Here is a 24,374-nt window from a genome sequence, read left to right as displayed (position 1 = left end):
AACGTAGGAGAAAAAAACAATTTCAAAATTTGGGCGATATTAAGAATGTAAAACCTCATTCCATCAATTTCAAATTTAAAGGTTCTGTACATTTTTTCAGATGTATTCCCTGCAATTTTCTTTCTTAAAATTTCTGATTTTTGTTTGCGTTTCAAGATTTTTTAAATGTATTGCCTTTGGAAATTTTTAATTCTTCTATACTACACTTTTGAAATGTTTTTCAATTTTAGACTTAAATGTTGACTATTCTATCTAAAATAAAATAAAAATCAATAACCTACAATTGAAAAAAGTGACCAATCGAGAAAATGATTCTGACATTATTCATGAATTTTACAAGATCCGAAGCGATTTTTTCTATTTTGCATCATTACAACGGAATATATATAATACATATATGTACAAATTTTAACAAACTATGTGCTTACTTATATTACACACTAGATATTAATGGAACAAAAAATTTGATGGTCTTATCACTTGTTATGTGAAATTCTACTATTTTTTAGTGGGATTTCGTAAATTTACAACTAAGAGTAGTCAAATTCTTGTGGTTAAAATTTTATAAATAATAAACAAACGTTTCTAGTCTGGAAAAAAAATAAAAATAAAAACGGAATAGTATTTTTTTACACAAACCACACAGTGGTTACTTTAGCCTTCCAGAATATTAAATATCAAAGAGTTTTCTTTCTGTGAAATTGATGAAGGTTTGATAACGAAAAATCGCGGTAGTAAAATAAGTCAGAAGTATAAAATAATTATCAAATGTTTGCCTTGATTTATATGCAAGTTTAAAAAAAGTATATACCATTGAAGGGTTTGAAATGATTATTTAGTGCTAAATATTTTATGGTTGTTGACAATATTTATACAAGGTAAAAGAAAAATTAACAAACGTTTTCACGGTAGCCTTGTATGACCTTCTCTTAGTTTTCATTTTTAAAATTCAACATAGCAAAACCCATATATAAAAATCAATCTTAAACTAACAAGGAATATTCACTAAATTATTTACCTTTAAAGGTTTCAATTTATAGGGGGACCTGCGTCACAGTATTTTATCTATTATTGTTTTTTTTTTAAATAATAATGCATCTAGCATTATTAGGCACTATTTTCAGAATATTATGCAAAATTTTCGTAAAAAAACATTGAAAATTAAGCCAATGGTAATCACGAGAACCGAATCGCCTTAAAAAAAAATTTGCATTCAGTAGTCAAGAAAACTTATGGTTACTTTATTTGAAATTAAAACACCAAAAAGATTTCTTTAGTATTATACATAAGTTTATCTTAGATTCGAATGAAGAAATTAACAAAATATGTATTCGGATTTGAATTTTTGGCAAGCAAAAAACTGGTGATTTTCGCCAAAAAAATCATAATCATCATTATCAACGGCGCAACAACCGGTATCCGGTCTAGGTTGGCCTTAGTAAGGAACTCCAGACACCCGGGTTTTGCGCCGAGGTTTGCCAATTCGATATCTCTAAAAGCAGTCTGGGGTCCTGACCTACGTCATCGCTCCATCCGAGGCATGGTCTGCCTTGTTTTCTTTTTCTACCATAGATATTGCCCTTATAGACTTTCCGGGCTAGATCATCCTCATCCATACGGATTAAGTGACCCGCCCACCGTAACCTATTGAGCCGGATTTTATCCACATCCTGACAGGGTCATCGTCGTTATGTAGGCTACAGAATCGTCCATCCTCATGTAAGGGGCCAACAATTCTTCGGAGGATTCTTCTCTCGAACGCGGCCAAGAGCAATTTTTCTTGCTAAGAATCCAAGTGACGAATACATGAGGACTGGCAAGATCATTGGCTTGTACAGTAAGACCTTTGACCCTATGATGAGACGTTTCGAGCGGAACAGTTTTTGTAAGCTGAAATATGCCCTGTTGGCAGCCAACAACCATGCACGGATTTCATCATCGTAGCTGTTATCGGTTATGATTTCCGACCCTGGATAGGAGAAATTATCAACAGCCTCAAAGTTGTATTCTCCTATCTTTATTCTTCCCGTTTGACCAATGCGGTTTGATGTTGTTGGTTGGTTGTATTTTAATGCTGACGTTGCCGTTCTTCACAATAAAAATCTAAAAAACGGCCTTTACACGGGATGACCCCCTTAAGTTAGGGAATAATTCGGCTTGGAAGAATTTTCACCTACAGAGACTCGATTGCATTTGAACTTGCTTTCAATAGAAGGAAATAAAGTTTACTTTTTAACGGATTTCATTAGTAAAATCATCTGTGTCCTTGGACGAGTTCACCTTAGAATATTATTGCAGCTGTTTTCTTCGAAATTCTTGAATTAAAAGGAACAATTTTCATATTACGGAGTTGCAGCCGAAAGAGTAGCATCTTTAGAACAATTCTTGCATTTTGTTTCCATATACTATGTGCTTTCAAACAAAATAAGTACAGTAGAGACTCACAAAGGTTGATACTTGCAAAAGTTAAATATACGGAAAAATTAAGTGGGCTTCGATCACCACATGAAACTTAAAAAGTTAACGTTTACGTTAAACTTAAAGTAAAAGTTAACGTTTACGTTAAAGTTAAAGTAAAAGTTAACTTTTCCAAGTTCTTTTTCAATTTGACTTTGTGCTGATTGTCACTGTTTGAATGTTCGCAAGAAGCAATACAATGTTAATGCAATCGGTATTAACCGTTATGGAATGTGTGTTTTCAACTTGTAAAAACATGTATGTATTGCTATGTAATTGCTTTACGTAAATGTCCACTTGAATAACGAAACTTCTGTACCCTCCCAAATTTATTTTCGTCACACTGCCCAACATCCAAACTTGTTTGTCCCAAATAAGGTTCGCTGCTATCTGCCTGGTATTCTGAATCCTGTTCGTCTCTTCAGGTGTTCCAATTTCATTTTCGTTCGGCTTTGCCACTTTGTTTAATTTAATAATCGGCATCATGAATTTCCATGCTCTCCCAACAAGGGCTTCCCAATTTCGATTGCGACTTTAGTTTTTTCCCTTCTGGTGCTTTAAACTCTGAAACAACACTTGTTGATCCTCGAAGGAGACACCAGAACTGGTTCTAACATAAAATCTCGCTTGTCTCTTATTACTTGGAGGGTGCAATTTCTCCTTGCTGATTCCTGATGAGGGTTTAGCTTCAACCACAAAAATTCTTTTCGAATGTAGTTCCAATCTCATCTATCAGCATGTACTTCCGTCTTCGTCTCTTTGGCCCTTTTACAAACTCATGTTGTACACATAATTTTACGCAATATGATTCTAAACATTTAGTCCAAAAGAACACGCCATTTGTTATAGTTTCGGTGGTAACGAAATGCTCACTGCTAACTATTTCATCATATCTCAAAAGGATACCTTGCTCACACAGCAATCAACATCTGTATGACGCCTAGAACCTCACCTTCCGAAACGTTGAACATGCATTTATTCACCTGATGGAGATTCCGCGGTCCTATTCCATAAACCTTAACTACCCAACCTTGGCTGCTATTTCGTCCCGAACTCGTCTTTCGTTCTGATCCTGCACATTATCTTCTCTACTTTTACGTGGTGACCATAGTCTTGCCATACCTGCTCAATCAGTCAGTTCTTTCGCCGTTGTACCACTCAAATGATAAACACTACTGGATCGCACTACGATACTCACGGGTGTATCTCCTTATTTTTCAATTTTGCCAATCTTCTGTTACCTATCACTTCGATTTCTTCGCATTAATTATTCCAAAACTCTTGTCTTATCCAGTTATCCATCCCTTCTGATAGTTTGCACTTCTGGCGATGCTTCTGACAATTCCTTGTAACGTCCGTTCTTCTATTCCAGTTATAACCGCTGCTTCTAAAATTGCGCAAAAGTGTTATACTAATCAATTTTATAACCAGATTCTCTGCTCTCCCGGGGTATAACTGTTGCTTTTCGCCCCTTCCTCCGGGTTTGCAATGTCCCACCAGGAATGCTCAACTTGCTTAAAAATTTCTTCCTGCTGTTCCATACCTTCTCGCATTTCCTCCTCCTGTTATTTTACATCTTCACTTATAACCTCCTGTCTTTGATCTACTGCTTCTCGGTAGTTTCACTCCTGCTCTTTAGTTACCTCCTGCCCAATGACTTCTTGTAGTTTCCGAATATCCTAATTGGTATCCTTATGTAACTTGGCAGCTCCTTCCTGCCATTTTGCTTCTTCTAGGATCCTGTTCTGCATCGGCTCTACAGTCAAATTCAACCTTCTCGTAAATTCTTCCATCTTTTCGTTCAATCTTTTTGTACTTTTTTCCAACCGTTCTTCACATATATGTCTGGAATGCTCCCACGATTTCCTTCATACTTCCTTTCTGTTCTTTCGCAATTTGTTCTATCTTTTCTTCACATCGTCATTTTGCAGTTTCGTCTTTCCATATTGGATAAAAATTGCAATAGAATTACCAAATAGTTGTCATTTATCTTGGAGGTTCCAGCTGTTTCCTCGCGATTTTTGATATACAAAATTGAATTATACCGGAATGTGCACTCCTTAACGCTAGCATCCCGCGACTCCAAAGCTTCAAGAAATCTCTTCTGTAATTCTACTTTGATCCCTGTTGTGGGAAACCCCAGAAAAGCTATGCTGCGCCCCACGTAAACCCTCTAATTTACTCAAACCGGCTTAGAAAATTTCACCGCTTTCACCAATTGTTACGTAATACATAATTCGGTGCACATGTATCGCAGAAGCGGTTAACAATTGTCAAAAAATGCTGAACCTTTAAAAACTAGAACGAGTTATTTCAGCCAGTCGCTTAACAATGGAGTTTAGTTTTTCTAATGCGGCAATTTCCAAAATAAAGGCAAGCATAGGATGCATAGTAGCGTCAATTATCTGTTAGAAAATATCCAGGAAAAAGTTAAGTACGAAGATATGGAAAATAGGCCGCGTAAGCGCTTCTTAGACCAAAACGAAGGCAACTGTTCTATTAGTAGCTCTATTTTGAAAGGCGAAAGAGATTTTTTCATAAAAGCCGTCAACAGTCACATCAGCAATGGTATGCATATGAAAAAGTCTGAAGTGTTGATAAAGTATGTACAAAATTCCAGTTTTCATTTTAAAAAATTTGCCAAGAAAAGCAATTGTCCTTTTGGCCTTCATTTTTAACTCATGCCTCAAGCTTTCATCATCATCAACGGCGCAACAACCGGTATCCGGTTTAGGCCTGCCTTAATAAGGAACTCCAGGCATCCCGATTTTGTGCCGAGGTCCACCAATTTCGTTTGTAAACCTCTTTCCGTGCAAACCAAATACTTTCAGCATCCATGTCATGTGACACTGCTAATACAAGAATTTTCAATCCGCAATCATAGGTTGTAATCATCATCATCATCGTCAACGGCACAACAACCGTTATCCGGTCTAGGCCTACCTTAATAAGGAACTCCAGACATCCCGGTTTTGGGCCGAGGTCCACATATTCGATATCCCTAAAAGCTGTCTGGAGTCCTGACCTACGCTATCGCTCCATCTCAGGCAGGGTCCGCCTCGTCTTCTTTTTCTACCGTAGATATTGCCCTTATAGACTTTCCGGGTGGGATTATCCTCATCCATACGCATTAAGTGACCCGCCCACCGTAACATGTTGAGCCGGAATTTATCCACAACCAGTCGGTCGCGGTATCGCTTATAGATTTCGTCGTAATGTAAGCTACGGAATCGTCCATCCTCATGTAGGGGGCCAAAAATTCTTCGGAGGATTCTTCTCTCGAACGCGGCCAAAAGTTCGCAATTCTTCTTGTTAAGAACCCAAGTCTCCGGGGAATACATGAGGACTGACAAGATCACTGTCTTGTACAGAAAGAGCTTTGGCCCTATGGTGAGACGTATCGAGCGGAACAGTTTTTATAAGCTGAAATAGGCTCTCTTGGCTGCCAACAACCGTGCGCGGATTTTATCGTCATAGCTGTTATCGGTTGTAATTTTCGACCCTAGATAGGAGAAATTTTCAACGGTCTCAAAGTTGTAGTCTTTTCATTGTTTTCGTTTGACCAGTGCGATTCGATGTTGTTCGTTCTCTTGGTTTAGCCGCTGACGTTGCCACTATTAATGTGCAGCCCAAGATCTCGCGTCGATTGCCGCCTGCTCGATCTGGACGAAGGCAGTTTGTACGTCTCGGGACGTTCTCCGCAAGATGTCGATATCGTCAGCATAGGCCAGTAGTTGGGTGGACTTAAAGAGGATCGTACCCCTCACATTTACCTCAACATGATAGGGCATCCCCTTGCCGTCGACCGTTGTTCATGTTGAATGGTCTCGAGAGTGATCCTGATGCTTTTATCTGGCCTCGCACATTGATCAGGGTCAGCCTAGTCAGTTTTAACAATTTCGTTGGGATACCGAATTCTCCCATGGCCATGTACAATTTTACTTCGGCTATGCGACTTTAAAGTCGATAAAAAGGTGGTGCAACTGATCACCATATTCAAGCAGTTTCTCCATCGCTTGCCGCATAGAGAGAAAATCTGATCTGTTGCTGATTTGCCTGCAGTGAAGCCTCTTTGGTATGGGCCAATAATGTTCTGAGCGTATGGGGCTATCCGACCTAGCAAGATAGCGGAGAATATTTTATAGATGGTACTCAGCAACGTCATATCTCTATAATTGCTGCACTGTGTGATATCCCCCTTTTTAGGTATGAGACAAATAATGCCCCGTTGCCGATATTTTGGTTGTTGAGCAGTTCATTAAAATACTCGACCCATCGCTCTAATATGCCCATTCTGTCGGAAATCACGTTTGCCTCTTTGTCACGGCAGAATGAGCATCGAGGTGTATAAGGCTTCATCCTGCTGACTTGTTGGTAAAACTTCCCTCCTGATGCGGTTGCTCCCTGTAGTTTTCTAGTTCACAGACTTGTTAGTTCTCCCAGGCTTCCTTTTTCCGTGTGTCAAGTCGCTTCCCCGCTCGCCGGAGTTCGTGATCGTCTCTGCGCGTGTCCGCGTTCTTTGAGAATGCAACATTACTCGGTATGCAACATTCTTCCGTTCCGTAGCTAGCTTTTATTCATCGTCAAACCTGCCGTTCCGACTTTTCTTGCCGCTGCGGCCAAGTATTTTTGTGTCCGTAGCTTTCATACTTCCCAAAAGTTTAGAAAACAGCAATCATTACCCCGATAGGGGCGAAGAACAAAACTGATCCGAAAAACTATCGTCCAATAAGTCCGCTTCCCATAATGTGTAAACTATTCGAAAAAATGCTCGCCTCGAAACTTCAGCAATACTCAGAAATAGATAATATTAATCCGGATTTTCAATTCGGTGTCTGACCTGGATTTTCTACTAATCGCCAGCTTTTCAGAGTAACTAGTGATTCCATCAAGCTCTCCATGAAACAAACTCCGTAGAAATGGTCATTCTCCACATTGAGAAAGCATTCGATTCAGTGTGACATGAAGGGCTCATATGCAAGATAGTTACGCTTAAGTTCCCTCTATATCTTATTTTAATCGTCAAATCCTTCCTTGGGAATCGTACGTTTAGCGTGAAGGAAAATGCTAACATTTCTCGTTAAAGAGAAATTCCAGCAGATGTGCCACAAGGCTCTTGTTTAAGTTCGATTCTGTTCAACATATCTACAGCAGACATCCCAAAAACACCATCATGCCAACTGACAGTTTTCGCTGGCGATACCTGTATTATTAGAAAATTTAGAGACACCAAAAGAGTAAACTTGCCAGGAAAGAATCTGAATTTCATTGATGCAAACAATTCCTGGAGTTTCTCCATCGACTATTTAGGCTTAACCCTTGACAAGAAGCTCACATTCATAAGGCATGAAAATATATTACTGAGAATCTCAAAGTGCGTACATTCGTTATATTCACTTATCTGCAGGAAATCCCATCTTTCGCAATGGAACAAACCACTATACTACCAATTGTCACCTACGCTCCCCCAGTATATCATCATTGCGCAAAGAGTCACATTGCAAACCTTCAAACCGCTCAAAACAAATGCTTGAAATTAATTTTGAACAAACCTTGGCACTATTTCACTAACCATCTTCATCTTATAATTTCATCATTCATTCATTCATCTAATATTGTCAATTCTAGAGTGAAACTAACATCAGCTTTCATCTGTTCAACACTCTCATAACGCCTTCTCTGTAGTTCTGATACCTATTTAGAACGATCTGTTAGGATAAGATAATTTTAGTGTTTAGATTTTAGTTAGTGATAAGGTTGACAAACAAGGTTTTTCTTTTTCTCAGAATTTTCCTTGTAGTACATACAATATAGATTAAATCCTTTAGTTAGTTAGCTAAAATATAGACAAAAATTATAAAGGCTCTAAATCCTGATCTTTGAAATTATTATCCAGGTATACACCTGGATTATATGGAATAAAGATATATATTGAATAATAATAAAGCATGTAGACACATTATGAAAATTTGCTGTTTATTTGTTATTTCATGTACATTATTTTAGCGTACCTAAAAAGTTCATAATTTACAACAGTTGATAGGCCTAAAATCCAAACAGGTTAACTTTTTTGAAACCCTACCGTATTTATCTCTCAAAAAATTTGAGAAATGTTCTTCCAATTTCGTGGTTTAATTGACTTGAAATTAATTATTATATTCGATTAAAATGGAACCAAGTCTAATCGAATTTTTGTAAATTGTAATATTACTCATTAGAATATCAGTGTATTTAGATCTAGCAATAAACGATCATTGGAGTTTCTAGAACTTTTCTTGGATCTCATATCCGTTCAAAGTCAGTGCCTTCTTCCTGGCACCAATTCTTTCACATATTCAAAAACTTAACCGTTCATTTACCTTATATTTTCCGCAACCTAATTACACATTTTTTTCTGCAACAAAATTGCCAAAAGGCCTTTCAATTCTTCACCAATCTTCATTACAATGACGGCTTAAGTGAAAATCAAATTTTCACGCCATTGAGTCAAGATTCATTCCCTCCCCAGGCGCTGTTCCATACAACAGTCACCACAACCCACCATACATGAGGCGCCGAAACGATCACTTCTCTTCTCCCGAAAAGAATGAGAAGCATAAAGTGGGAGGGGCGCGCACCTCCGCTAGGCCTAGTTCGCTCCTCTCAAAACACTGATAAAAAAAAGACTGTCTGTTTTCCAAGATACCACTATGCCCATTATATTATATATTTACTTGTGATCATGAGTGGGAACGTGGGAATGTGATCGCACCAGCCAATCACCACTCCCGACCCAGGCATCAAAGCCGGTCTTGGCACTACCTGCCTGCGTGAGCGGTCTGCCCTGTCATTGGTCAAAACAGAGCTTCTTCAAAATGGTATTAGAAGGTGGAACTGGGTGCGGTCTCAAGATCGGATGGTGTTGATCGTTTTCAGCCCGAGGCGTGTTTCTTTTCAACGCCACACACGATCAGTAGCTTGTGCATGTGCAATGATCATGGAAACAGCCAACCAAGCGATCTTGCAGGCCCCTTCTTCGCTCTCTAAAGACTTGATAAGATCGCGACTAAGAAGGTGTTTCTTAGGTTTTTTTATGACAGGCCGGGGTTCTGGCATAGTCGTGGTGTGTGCGGCATATGTGATCTTGGCTGGGAACGAGTGATCACACTGTTACAAACAGGTTGGTCATAAAATCACTCAAAGTGGTTTTGTTGTTTGGTGAGGTTTTGTTGGCTGGACCTGGTATATTCCATGTTTGAGTTGTCTATTGAAGGCTTGGAGTTGTAGAAGGAAAAGTAAAAGAAGAACATGCCTCCGGTTATTGTTGTTGGCCGACTGTTGGGATAGTGGTGAATATCGGAGTGTCGATTTCGAATCAAAAACCAGTTTAGTTGTAACGCGATCATCGCTTTGTTAAGACGTGTTTTACCGACTCAAGTTGTTAATGACTGGAGAAGTACTTTTGAGGTGCAGCGCAGAACTCGGCACAATCACAATTCCTTACTCCAGTAGTCACAACCTGACTATTCGAGCCGTAAATATTCCGAAATGTGTGAATGAATTCAAGTTATTATCTCAGTGAGTGAACGTGCCCGTTGTTTACTTAACACAATTTTTGAATATTTTGCCGCGTGATCACGACCATAGTATTACTCAGTGGAATTTGAATTTCATATGTTTGGATTTTGTTCTCTTGGAGTAACCTAACTGAAAGATTAAAATATAAAGTGATAACGAACGAATTATAAAGTCATTGTGTGGAATGTGGTAGAGAACGAACCGAGCAAACAGTTAAGTGAACTAGATCTTCGTTAAAAATAAGTTTAGTGTTCCGTATCAAGAAGTAACCGCACCTTATCAAACATCACAAAATGATAACCATGAATGAATTAGTGGATTTACGCATGCAGCAGCACATCGCGCATGAGATCTATAGACAGCAGATCATGCAACGGATACCAGGTAAGTCCAGTGTATAATTATCTTCATTCGATGCCTCCGTTTTAATAGTAGTAAGTAGAGCTCCTAAGATTCTAAGAAACGGTCTAAGTTGTCTACCGTCGGCATATGAGAAAGTATAAATCCTAATAACGTTAAAGTTGCATGCGACTGTTTTAGAGCAATGGAAAGATATGTAGCGAAAAAGACTTTTAAGGGGTCATGATCAGTTTAGAACAATCGTTTTTGTTTTCTTCTCCGTTACAGATCCGTTCCCAGCTATGATACCGGTCCCGATGCCGCGTCATATAATGTTACCGCCACGTGTTACATTACCCGGTGTAGAAGCAAACTTACAAAATAATGATTTATGGAATCAATTTCATCAAATTGGCACCGAAATGATTATCACGAAAAGTGGAAGGTTAGTATCTAATTTACTTTTTTTTTTCTTAAGAGTAGAGGTTAGTAATATTAAGGAAATTAGTAATATTAAGGAACACATCCAACAAAGTTAAGGAAAGGCAACTAAATCTATATTTATAAGGAATCAATTTACATAATGTGTAATTGACACTTATCTTTTGCACAATACAGCCAGATTGCATAACTATTTATTGCGATTTGAAAGAATCTTTCCTTTTTCACTCATATGGATTGCGCTAAAGTCATAGAATTAGAATTATTCAATAGCAAATTCTATCATTTCTAAAGAGTTAAGACATAGCCTGAAAATAGCGCAAACTATCAAATTCTTTAGGAATTATCAAATAATTTCTACTCAATTTTTACCAGCACCTGTGACTAGCGTGGCCCAAATGAATCACAGCTCGCCACTTGTAAGCAAGTACCTGTTTGATATCAAAGAAATCAAAACAAACTACCTGCCCACCGCGGAAGGTGATTCACTCCTCAGCCCTTGTAAACGGAGGCGCCTAAAACTTCAAAATCTGAAGTGTTATGGGGTTGTTTACTTTCCATAAAATTGAAGTGCAACTACCTGTTCACTTGCCGAGTAATGGAAAGCACCCTTGTTTTTAATGAAAGAAGGTCCTTGAGCCTTGTTTTTCTTACTTTGTTTTGTTTTTCTAATCTATGGTCATAAACGACTCATCTAATGATTATTACCTGAATGACTGTATGGAAATGAATTGATAATTATTGGGGTTATATTCAGGTAGCTTACAAGTGAATCTGGATAACATAAAACTGAAGTGCAATCAGGTACCAAACTTTATTGTGTGTTACAGGTGGCGCTTAGCTTAATGGCTCCTAGACAGGTTATCGCCAGTGATGCGAATTTTGCTGGACCTGTGGTTTGAAATTCGGGAAAAGTGTCCACAGTAGAGAAATAAGAGGCTAGTACAGATGAATTAATGTAATGAAATCATATTCATCAACATCATGAACATGTATATTTTCAATAGGTATGTACACTGACAACATGCTTTCCTCAAATTTAAAAATTCAAGGAAATATAAAAAACTGTTCAGCTAATAGCACAATACGTTGGACATTATCCGCCCCCCCTTTCCCCCCTTTATTTCCTGCATTTCATTTAAAATTTCTTTTCTTAAAAACTGAAAAACCGAATCGCTTCCTGCCCTTCTGCCCTTCCTTCAAGCCTGTATACATCGCATTTCGGGAATTCGGCTATCAAGTACTGATCAGGGATTGGAGAAAGAATTAGTGACTTTGAAAAGCGGGAAAAATCGCTCTCCTGAAAAGTTCGCTCTTTATGAAGGTAATACCTCTTGCCATCATTACAATCAAGTTATTGCAATGTCAAAAAAAGTGACTGACGGTTTTGCCCGGGGCAGGGGCATCTCATCAGACGATGCCTCGCCTCTGCCCTGGGAGCAGCGTGACCGAAAGTAGCGACAGGTGAGAATCGCTTCCTTTATATATAATCGGAAACACGATATGAGTGCGAATTATATTAAAATTGAATCCGTCATAAGTTCAGACCTAAACCAGGCCGAACTGTTTTTTTTTGTTAAGGATGCTGGGAGTCCTGAGTCTGCATTCACTTGATGACAGACCAGACCACTTGGGAAGCAACTTACTTCCTCTCTTGTGGTCCACGGACTCCTCTTTTTTGGGTTTAACAGGTTTATCAAAAAAGTGACTGACGGTTGTCCAGGGCAGAGGAAATTCATCAGACGCTGCCTCACCTCTGCCCTGGGAGCAGCGTGTGCAATGTTTTTTTTTTGTTTCCATCATCCAGCAGCGTTTGAATAAAGACAATCACGAAGTTAGGAAAAAACGCTAATTCCCTATTCTACCAAATATTTCGAATTGTACCAAAATTCATAATTAGCGCAAAAATGTTCAGAAAACCATGCCAAATAGAACTCCTCAAATGTTTGCCACAGTCGATTTACAATTGGCTCGAGTTCGTTCTCCATTTAAATCCGCCTCATGAGATCATAAATGACGATAAATTCTTTTGACGAGGAACTAACTCCTTTTTCTCAAAAAAAAAAAATAAAATAAATAAATAGTCTATTTTATATATCAGATCACCAAATGCAATTCTCGGCTTCTAGTTCTTCCAGGTCGCGAGCAAAGTTGTCGTTTCGTTGTCGCTCTATAATACTTCTTGGTCTTTGGTTTCCCGCAGGCTCTAATTGTCTAGACCCATCGATCACGTTCATTGCATAGTATCGGCAGGCTTATCTCTTCCTAAGTTCTTCCACTGATCTTCGTTTCTCACTTTTTTCAGCGAATTTTCCTTTGAAGTATTCAGTCTCCTTCCATGCGTTGTATGTAGCCAACCCGTTGTAGCCTACCCCGTCTTATAACCGTGGAAGCTTCCGCCATTTAGTTAGTAGAGCTCAGGTTGTGCCTTATTCGCTGTTGATACCATTCATATCAATTTTCTCTATTGGGGGTCTTGTTTGCATTTGCGTCATTACTTTCAAATTTATCTCCTTGATTTGAGGCCTACCTGCTTCGCTTCATGGTTCAGGTATAGCCTCTTCAGTGGGAATGAGTAAAGTGGACAAAATATTGATGTTGTTTGCGTAGGCTTCTTTTTTTAACCTTATAAAATAGGGCACTCTTTATATCAGCAGGTGTATTCGCAACGTAGGTGGTGCTATCTAACATCAATTTAGTCAACGCATCTCCTTTATTCTACTATTATTATTATTAACTTTATTTGACCAGATATCGGTATGGAAGGTACTTGGGAGCCCAGGCACCATATAGTGGCAGATTTTCCGGTTGAGTAGTTTCTGAGAATGCCCCCCTTAAAGAAATCTTCACTTTCAACCTCCCGCACTCCTCAGCTTTCTAAAAAATGTCAAAACTAAGGCCGGCTTCGAAAAGTCCTAATCGAGACCATTAATTTGATACTCCACATGACTATATTTGATGAAAAAAAAAATGTACACCCCCCTTTGGCATGTATGGGGACCCCGCCTTAAATTCGACGTAAAAGGATGTAACTTACTGTATGCATGAGCGCTCACCTTTCTACCAAATTTGGTGTCAATCGCTACAACCGTCTCCAAGAAAAATGCGTGTGGCCAACAGACAGACAGTCAACTGATTTTAATAAGGTTTTGTTTTACACAAAAGAGATTACACCCTGCTGATATTCACCAAAGAGCCTAAACAGATCTTGCTTTAAAAGAGCTTAGCCATGATGTGAGACGAATCAAGCGGGCATTTGTAAGGGTTTGGCTTTTGGTTCCTCCTCTTCCTCTTTTTTGCGCAATGTTCCACTCGGTAGCTGAATTGGCTCATCTAGATCGGCTCTGCCAGTTTTCTTCGGTTTCTGTTTGCCTTTGGAGCGTGTTATTCTATTGTCCTAAGGTAATATCTTTGTTTCCATTACCACTAATCATGTGGGAAAAATTAATCTATTAAGGGTGCAGAATAAACCTCAAACGTGATGATCTGCAGAAAAATAAGGGGCATCGTTTGGTAAATAATCCACTATTTGCATAAGCTGACCATTAATTTTGGTCAAATGCAACGATCTCTACAAGGTTGCTACTAGGAAGGTAATCTATCCAGCTCTTAAAGAGCAGCTAGTTGTAAAGACGATGCAAGGGTCTGACCTTATGGCCCTAAGAAAATTTAATAGTGGAACGCAGATAGCAGCCATTAATATATCGGTATCAGCAAGTAAGGCACTCTCCGTCAGATACTTCTGCATGATGATAACTGAAAATAGCGATGGGAAGGTACTTCAAACGTTTTAGCTCCGGACGCAGGCTTGGATTTGCACTTAAATGGCACGTAATATTCAAGGTTCAGCCATCAGACGAACCTTAGTATGATGCGTCAATGCAAATTCTGTAACTCGCAACTAGCCTAGGTAACAGGTAGTGCAGGCGAAAAATAAGTTAAAATCTATCTATTACGGCGTGCAGGAGACAAAGACAAACGGAAATGCTGCACCACGGGCTTAGAGTAGCCGAGCTATGCTGGATATAATAAAATATCGCATAATAAGCTTCATATCATAAGGATTAAGACACTTACAACTTCTACATCGAAAAGACTGGCAAACGACTCGGAACATCACAGCCCGAAGATTATTGCCGGTGACTTCAATGAAAAAAAAGAAATGCAAGAAAAAAGCCATAGACTTTCTTCCACTTGTACATCATCGTGGTGGCCAATTTGACAGAGATAAACATGTTTAGACACGCAGAGTCAGTTTCAAATAAAGGGTTTCAGGGCATCGAACGAATATTTCTAATGAAAAGATTCCAAGGTAATGCAAACCCTGGTGTTGAACGAATCCCTAATAAGAAAAGAAGCCAATACCCTCCAAGATAGTGCCATTCACTAACCTAGGTTATCCTTTTGAGGTCAAAATTCTTGAGGATATTGAAAGTATTGAAATCTAGGAGAAAATGAGCATATAGATAAAATTACCACGGAGGCGCAGTTCACGGAAGTCGATTGGAAAACTGACAATTTTGAGTGTTGTATATATTGAAAACTATTCGGTAATCATACTGAACAAGTGATTCCAGTCTCTATTCGGATTGTTTGTCTTCTCGATTTCATTTTCAATGAGATTCGTCTGGAGTTTGATTATTATCATGCAACATAGTGCCGCGCAACTGACGAGGGACTAGCACAAAGACGAACACAAACATCCATGACAAACTAGGATTCGAACCAAAGTTCCTTATTTACTGGCTTGAATTTCTAACAGATACTTGGCACGAGCCTCGATATTTCAATTTCACTTTTATTTCTTGTAGATGTTTTTGAACGTTGAAGGTAAATCTTTTTTCTCTCTGGTGACTAGACAAAAGGATGTTCTTTGAGTAGATCGCTACTACCATCACAAAGCATAAACTCGGGGACCATCGTGAGTTGGGAAAATTCTAGACTCTTCTGGTCATCGACAAGCGAGGATTCTATTTTCCTACAAGGGTATATCAGCGTTATCATAGTTGGTTATTTGTCGCGATTCCTATTTTGTCGTTGAGGAGGTATAGACCCTCATGGTGAGTTCAAAGGACCGGAAGACTTATACTTTCGCCGTTTTTTGTGCCAATTCACTGTTGGTACTTATTTTTTTCAATGCAGAGAGAAGAGGGCTGTTTCCCAAGGCCCTTAATTTTCTTGTACTCCCAATTATCGATAAACAAATGTTGATAAATTGAATCAAATCCCGATTTTGAATGCAGCCGCATTGAGAACTGAGAAATATGATAAGTGAAAGTCAACAGAAGATTTTCCCTTTTTTCACTAAAATTGTTTGCATTGAAGAAGGTAATAAATACATGTAAAGATTGGTTAACAAACACATTTCACACTCATGATGATTATCGTGAAAAGATTTTACTTTGGATCTTTACGTTTTCAGAACTTAATTCAGTTCAAATTTGAACTCAATCCGTTTTCAGCTGTAAAATCACAAAAATTTACAAAACCCGAATTCAATCGTTTTCCCTCAGGCCCAGAAAATTTTGAAGGTTAGGCGTGTATCCAGTAAATTTCCTACACTATCGGCTAAAGTTGCAATAGCACATCAGGTCATAGCATCACGTTCACTTAATATGAATATTCAAGTAGGTAATACGAAAATTAGGCGAAAAACAAATAACCTGTAAATTGAGCTGGCGCCTAAACTAATGACTTCTTTGTGATAACAAAAATGCCGACAAAATTTAGATACGCATGTTTATTACGCCTGTACCTTCTACAAGTAGGGACCACACGTCCGCAACACTCACATGTTTCCACATCTGCCTTTAGTGTGAATATAAGAGCCCTTAGGCAAGATATGTAAATTATGACCACACGTTGCCTTCTATTGTGTAGGAAATTTGAATTCGCACTAATATCTTTCTATTGATTGTTTCCGTTTGCTATGCCTGGGTCCGATGCTAATTAAATTTATCATCCACTCATGGTCTCATGAGCATTCGTCTGCTTTGCTCCCAGAACAGAATTTATCACCTGCTCGAGATTGTAAGATGGAACCTTAATTAAAAAAATGTGTTAAAAAGTATCGGTTCGGTACTAAAATTCCCAGAGTTACCTATGGAAATCCTGTGAGCACTCGCATTCCTATGCGCCACCACTATGGTCGTACATATGTTATGTGTAAATGTGTGAAATACGAGGAAACATTTGCATTTGCACCTTTGCTCCTTCAAATAATGGCGCTAAGTCCTAAACAAATATTTTTGGAACACTCTAGTATGTAAAAACAAAGTCGGAACGTCCTTCGGGAAAAAGTTAAGTGGAATTTGGTCAAATAAAAATTTTGACTTGGTACTCGGATTGAGTGAACAAATATTGGTTGTAGAGGATGGATGGTGGATGGTATTCAGGGGCGTAGGAAATAAGAGTTTTTAAGGAAGGGAGAAGTTTCAGGCACCGTTTAGTTTGTGGGTGGCAAATATGGGGATGGGAGCTAATTTCTATGTCATAATGCGAAATTGAGTCTATGTGCTAATTGGGTTATTTCCATGAATAATAGTTCGAAAACGGCCTGGAAAATAAACCCCTAACGTTGTTCTTGTGTAACTTTAAATTTATGGAAGTTCTTTTCTCCATAATAATTCTAAGGACTTTTCTTAAAACAAAAAATACTACAAGAATTTTCATATTAAAACCAACACTTATCCCTCCTAACTAGGCGCCAACCGGCGCTTAAAAATTTTCTTACACCTTGCAACACTATCCCGCCTCTTCCTGCATCTAAACCGGCAAATATTTAATTATCACGATAGTCCTTAAAAAAGATATAAAACACCATACAAAGGAACAAATAGTAGCTGAATGTTTACTCATACTTTTATGGCTGCCTTCAAGATAAGCGTAAAGTGGAAATGCATTTTCACAAAAGGAACAAAACTCATGAGTAGTTCAACTCCGGCGCCTAAATCATCAAATACAATAAAATTTCAAGGTGAAGAAAAACCAGGCACGGTATCATCTCAGATATGGACATTTTATTCCTATTTGTGTAAAAGAAAATTCAGGGAGGAAGTTTATATTTCATCCAATTTGATAACATGCGTGGCTGGATAAAGTCTTGTGAATTATGATTATACAAGTACGTACTATCTGAGAACAAAGCAGATTAAGTCAGGTGCTAGGTACGTTTTAAAGATGCTGAGAAGGATTTTGAGGGATTTGTGTGATATCTTAAATGTGGTGTACGAGTGGAAATAAATATTGTTTGAGAACTAGCAAGTATGATTCAGATGTACAAGTTTCTTGTACGTTTTCTTAAATCTTTGAAGTGTAGAGGGGATCAATTTGAAGATTCTGAAGATAGTTTAGTTTGCTAGATTATTTGGAGCCTTTGTTGGCTAATATACACTTCAAGTTACAAAAACGAACGTAGATTTTTCTTTAAAAGTGCCTTTCGATTATTTTCAAAATTGAAGCTGAATAGGAGAAGGGGTGGTTTTCTCGGACACAGGATTTTCTCTGGGCTCCGAAATAGATCAAAATTGCCGTCTTTTTCTCAAGGCCGGTTTATATCGAATTCGCCTTTTCGGAGTTATTTGGTAGTCAGTATTTCAAGTAACAAGAAAAAGGAAAGGCAAGTTTACTTTAACAAGCACCGCATTTCGGGAATCAGTTATTGCCTTTCTCAGTGTTTCTTCTCTTCTTTTTCTTCAGCCTTTGTTCCGTTCACAAGCGAGGTCGGCTCGTCGTGATCGGTTTCGCTATTTCGCTCTATCGAATGCCTGATCTGGGTGCAATCTCGAGGCTTTTAAATCCCCATCCAGCGTATCAAGCCACCGTTCTTTCGGTCTGCCTTTTGGTCGTTTACCATCGACTTCGATGTTCAGACCAATCTTGGCAAGTGAATTCTCGTTAGCACGAATTGCGTGACCATACCATCGGAGACGCCTCTCTCGCAACTTTTTCACGATCGATGCAACCCCATAACGATCGTGGATATCCTCATTTCGGATGTGCTCAAAATGTGTCACGCCACTAGTCCAATGCAACATCTTCGTCTCCATTACCACAAGACGCCGTTCATTTTCTTTTATAGTCGGCCCACACAGAACCATAGAGGGCGACAGGACGGACGACACTGTGGTAAATTTTAGATTTTAGACGTTTGTTTATGCGTCGCCCTTTCTCAATGTTTATTTCCTTAAATAAATAATTGCGTTACATCATTGCTCACTTCGTCTGTCTTAATTTCCTTAAATAACCAATGAGGAAGGCAACAACTGAAATGCAACTTTTAGGTAAACAAAGAAAATTGTAGCCAAAAAGGAAGATCCTCTTTTTCACTCCGGAATAGAATCATAGAAGTGAATAAGCTAAATGGATAGAAAAATATCTTGTGTATCTTTCACTTTGGTGCTGGATTTTTGGAATAATTCTTTTATCTATTCACTAACCTTTACTAAAGCGCAACTCCCCAGGTGAAGTTTCATGTCAAATTCGTGCAAAATGGTATTGTTTGTAGCACGTAGACCTATTTAAATTGGCGAGATTTAGGTGAAGATCCAATTCTGATTACCTCAATCTTTTCACACTGTTTCCATTGCCACCTAAAAAACCAGACCCAGTCTAGGTGACTTACTCTCTGTCTATACTTACCGCAAAAGTAGAAATGCATAAAAATCATTCAGCTTACGAATGCAAAATATATATATCAACATTTAGATAAGATTTGCAAACATTTAAAGGTGTCGTTCGCAAATTTACTACACTTTACTTTGCCACCTTCTGTGAATCGTTATAAGGTCATTATAACACAGTATAGTACAATATACAGATGAAAAACCTACAGAGTAAATAAATAAACAAGCAAAAGCATTATATGACTAAATTTCTATTTTTCATCTCCATTTGATCTTAGCTATTCTAGGAATTTATGAATTTTTGTGGAATTTTCACACTCCCTGAAAAGATAACAACTTTCTTCTTAGTTTTTTTTTTCGTACTTTCTACGAAATGATAGCAATTAGAGCTTCCATCTTAGGAAGTATTACTGACTCCATTAAAAGTAATATTGAAAAAAAGGCGTGTGCATTTTATAAAGAAATGTTATCTGAACTTTATCAGCAGAAAAAAAAGTTAAGTTACTCGAAAGAGTACACCCATATGCGGTAGGTGGGAGTATTTATGCATCTAATTCCATCTATATTTCAAAGGTGAAACAACGAGTTTTATCAATGCAAACGTGGTTTCTCTCAAGAATTTTTATTATGGATATAATGCATTTATGAGCATACTATGAAACTAGTACAGTTCAAAAACCTGCAAAATAATACTCCAATTAAAATTGGAATTTCAAGCGAGTTATTATGAGAGAGGGTTCAACTGACGGCCGTTGTCGTGAAGCTGGGACCAAAAACTCCGACTAGACTCTCGTAGGAGCGTAATATTTTAATGATACTTGCTTATCAAGAAATTTACCATTGAAGTCTTACGAGAAACCATGTCAAAAGTTCACTTCCAAATCCGTTCCAAACGATTTGGTATCACCCATCAGTGGGCAATCATGTTACGTCCTTATTTCTTGCATGCAGCACAGAACAGTCCTCTCTACAAACTTTTTACTTCGTAAATACCATACCCTCCTAGATGTGCTTAATACACTCTTTACATGTGATACCTTTTCTCCCATTTTCACGACTGCAAGCTAAGCAAGGCTTCACTTTCCGCTATATGATAGATAATGTCAAATTCTATAGCACTCATTGCGTAGATACAGAATATACGAAGTCTGTTTAGAGAAAAAAAACAATAAATTTTTTAAAGGACTTCCTTCCCCTATTCACGCAGTTTCCCCAACAGTGTTTCCATTGCCCAAAGCAGTCTGTGATAACTTCCTTTAAAGTGGCTATTATGGTCTGCGAGTAACTTGTTGTGGTTACGTCAAAAGTCTGAAAGCGGTACCCTACCAACACTAATTCCATTTTGAAACCAAACAAATTACGGTGACCTAGGTCTGGTGAGTAAAAAAGGCGACGAAGAGCTAGTTTGCTCAAGCCAGTCAAATTTTTGGCACGAAATTGACGAATTAACAAAGCTGAGTGAGCTGGTCTACCATATGTCAGACTGCATGAACAATTAACTGTGTCCTTACAAGTTTAGCCTCTTTTTGCCAATTTGTTCATGTAATTGTTGTTAAATGGCTGGATAATATGCTCAGCTCAGTGTTTCACTCTAATTCACATCCAAAAAAATAGTGAGCAACACTTCGACATGGGATCAGAACTGATGTTCTGAGCTGGGGCGTAAGAATCCTTTGGCAATCCATTGTGACGATGTGATTGCTATTTTCATGCTGTAACCATAAAATCAGCATTCGTGTTCTCTGGTGGTCTTTTATATCAAAGGTTTGCCATGATTGACTTGCTCGAAAGGTTGCTGACAATCCATTCAATTTGCCTCTTTTTTCGGTGATGAAACAAGGAACAAATTTCCTGTGACTGATTTTCTAATTTTCAGGCACAACTAGTTCAGTTGTTGAGGCATAACTAATTCAATCCAAATGTTAACTTCCTTCTGATGATCAATCTAAGATTTCGACCCACCAGATCGTTTATTTCTTGAACAGGGGAGTCATCAGTTGAAGTCTAACGTTTCCTGGTCGAACTGATTAACTACCACTTTTAACTCATTACGATATTGCGTCAACAATCACCAAAATATATGGTTACTACGGAATTTGTGTTCAATGCAATGATTTATCTAGCAATCACATAACACTAAATTTAAAAGCGGTGGAGATCACGATATGGAGCATATTGGAAAGTTTGATAGAAGCCCAACTATTATTAACAAAGTTGTAATAAGTCAAAAATGTTATCTGAAGCGCTGAACTTTCGTTTTCCCCGACTTGTTATTTCAGTGAATAAATTTCTCTCTGAATTTCTATTATAATCAAGAAACTCTAAACATTTGACAGTGAAAGGATCTACCCTTTATTCTAGAAACAATATAAACGGCACAAAGACGAAAGAAAAGATGCTGAAAAGGCCTACGAGTCCATCCTCGGATTTCTTCTTATTCAAGTGATGCTTTAACGACCAGCCAAAATGGTATTCAGATAGTTTTAAATTTGAGCTATAACGTGGACGTTGCTTGTTATCCAACCAAACTCTCGCAGAAATTTCTGCATTATCTTTTTCTTTTCGCATTTTAATTTAGAAACGCCATTTGAAAAAATTGAAGTTGCTCTTTTTAGACAATTTCTGAGCGGTTTTTGAAGTGTACCCCCATAACTGTCGGTATTGATAATATTATACTTATTCCGTCGAACAGATCCCTCGAAAACCCCAAAATGCAGATAGATGAAATTTTAGGCGACGAACGGCATACCACTGACATAGTGGTCGCCTGGAAGGGAACAGAAGACTTTTTCGCTCGGGTTTCTCTTAAAGAGCCCAAGATTCGTGGTTAGTGAAGAAAGCCATCTCATCCGGAGGCAAATGCAAATTTGTACTCCATGTTTGAAGTCGATTACAGTATGCGGCAGCACTTTTTTGGAGCAAAGGTGACGATTCTTCAAGTTATAGGCATATCCAAATGCTCTTCCCCTAGTCGAAAATACTGCATTCCGAGCAACTTATGTGATTTTCACCTTCTCACCGCGGTCGAAGCACGACAATCTAGCAATCGTAGGTAGTGACCAGTCCAAATACAGGCTTCATCTGCTTTAACTTTTGAACAAGACTTCAGTAATGGGATTGGCTCACCTAGATCGAATTCGTTATTTTTGGTGAGGTTGAGGTTTTCAAACCTTAATCTAGCCTATCAAGCCATTGATGTTGAAGTCTTTTGTTCGTTTCTTATGGACTTCGATACTCAGACCATTGTTACCTTGCGTTCACATCAGCTCGAATTATATGGCATACACCGCAAGATCTTTGTCTCCTATGCACTCAATTTTGATTGTATTCTGTTCATCCTGCAATGTTAATGGGCTGTTTGGGTTCCAGCAATAAAACACGTAACTAAGTATTCGGAGTCCGAGTGACAGTTGTTAACACTCTCCATGAACTCAACTCGTATCATAACCGGGGGCAGTTCACATGGAAAGCTAGACTCAATTTTCGAGTATACGTATCGCATTTAGATACAGTGATCAAACGGGACGGAGCAGCCTTGAAGTTAAACGGATGGCAAATGGATACTGCCTCAAGACGGGCCATCCATTTCCAGTTCTTCTATACGAGAAAAACAACAAGAAATTTTCAGCTTTAGCTTGGAGTACCGTTGAAATTTATGGTCCAAAAATAGTGCAGCCACCCTTTCTAAAAAAATGGCTTTCCAGAGAAGGAAATAAGACTAATAATAAAGTCCAGGACTAATGCTGCAGTTCCGATAAATGCAACCAGGATTACAAATCACAATTCCAATAGCAATGTACATGGCACGTTCAGAAAGCAAGTGTACTGGGACTTTCGCGGCCATAGGGAATGGGTTTTGGACATGTTGACATGCACTGCAACCTGATTCCTGAGAACAATTTGAGGCAAGTATCTTCAAAAGTCTGCACTCACGATCATCTTTTGTCAAAAATGTCCACCCGATCTCTCACCAAGTACGAAGTCCGGGCCGTGATTCGCTACCTAAACGGAAAAACTCCGTTGTTGAGTTAAGACTTCTCTAAAACCATTTGTGGGGATTGCTCACTACACGCTTAAAACATCTAAAACCAAAAGACAGTCTCATTAGTGGTGTTGATCCTTTTTCACCCAGGGCCAAATTCAAAACCAAAAATTTCAACCAAAAAGTCATGGCATCCGTGTTTTATAACCAAAAAGAAATAATCTTTATTGAATATTTACCTCTGAAGGAGACCATCAATGTGACAAGATACTGTGAAACCGTAAAATAATTGAAAAGGGGAGGACATACTGGCACAGGGAGTTGGGTCTGCTGTATGTATGGCACTTTGAAATCTCGCAGTGACAAAGCCACGAAGCAAGGTCAGGAGGTGCCTCATAATGTATTGGGGTGTCAAGGATTTCAGCACGATTTGGAACTGCTGGTCGAAGACTGGTTTTTTACATTTTCTGGCGGTTTTAGCTCTTTAATATTATTCAAAGTTATGAACACTGCGTGTATAACTAAATACGCCACTTCCAATAGAAAGGTGAAGCAGCGTCTGATAAGCTGCCCCTAACTTGAAGGAAACCGTGAGTCGTTTGTTTTTTTGAAAAAATGGGTGCCTAGCCGATAAAGAGAGGTTCTTTAGAAGTTTTGCTCTTATTGCGCGGGTCCACCAGCAAGCAAATACAGATTCAGGATTCCGAACAGACAAAAAAGAGGTTATATTTGACAAATATTTTCAAAGCAGTAGAAAGAAAATTCTGCCCCGGAGTAAAACTTCTGCGAAAAACCGGGCTTCGCGGTGAAGATTATACGGATCTGGGGTGAAAACTAAGCGGGTCCCTTTCATTGAAATTTGTATTCCAGGCCCTCGAGCGAATTCCGAACCTGGGGGAAGTCCCCCACTTCACCCCCTTCCCCCTCCCCCTCCTCGAAAGACCTACCCTAACCCTAATTAGAACTTAAGCTAA

At 38.6% G+C, this 24,374-nt stretch overlaps 1 protein-coding gene across 1 annotated transcript in view; it reads left to right on the top strand.

Annotated features, from left to right (window-relative positions):
• The first annotated feature begins 9,613 nt into the window (after positions 1-9,613).
• LOC119648900 (T-box-containing protein TBX6L) overlaps positions 9,614-24,374 on the top strand; it is a 29,172-nt gene continuing 14,411 nt past the window's right edge. The window contains exons 1-2 of the mRNA XM_038050804.1: positions 9,614-10,398; positions 10,642-10,798. Coding sequence (XP_037906732.1) covers positions 10,308-10,398; positions 10,642-10,798 — 248 coding nt within the window. The 5' untranslated portion in view covers positions 9,614-10,307. The remainder of the gene's footprint in view (positions 10,399-10,641; positions 10,799-24,374) is intronic.

This window comes from Hermetia illucens, chromosome 2 (genome assembly GCF_905115235.1).
Source record: "Hermetia illucens chromosome 2, iHerIll2.2.curated.20191125, whole genome shotgun sequence".
Taxonomy (NCBI): domain Eukaryota; kingdom Metazoa; phylum Arthropoda; class Insecta; order Diptera; family Stratiomyidae; genus Hermetia; species Hermetia illucens.
The sequence above is the reverse complement of the archived record's forward strand: the minus strand, read 5'-3'. Positions and strand labels throughout refer to the sequence as shown.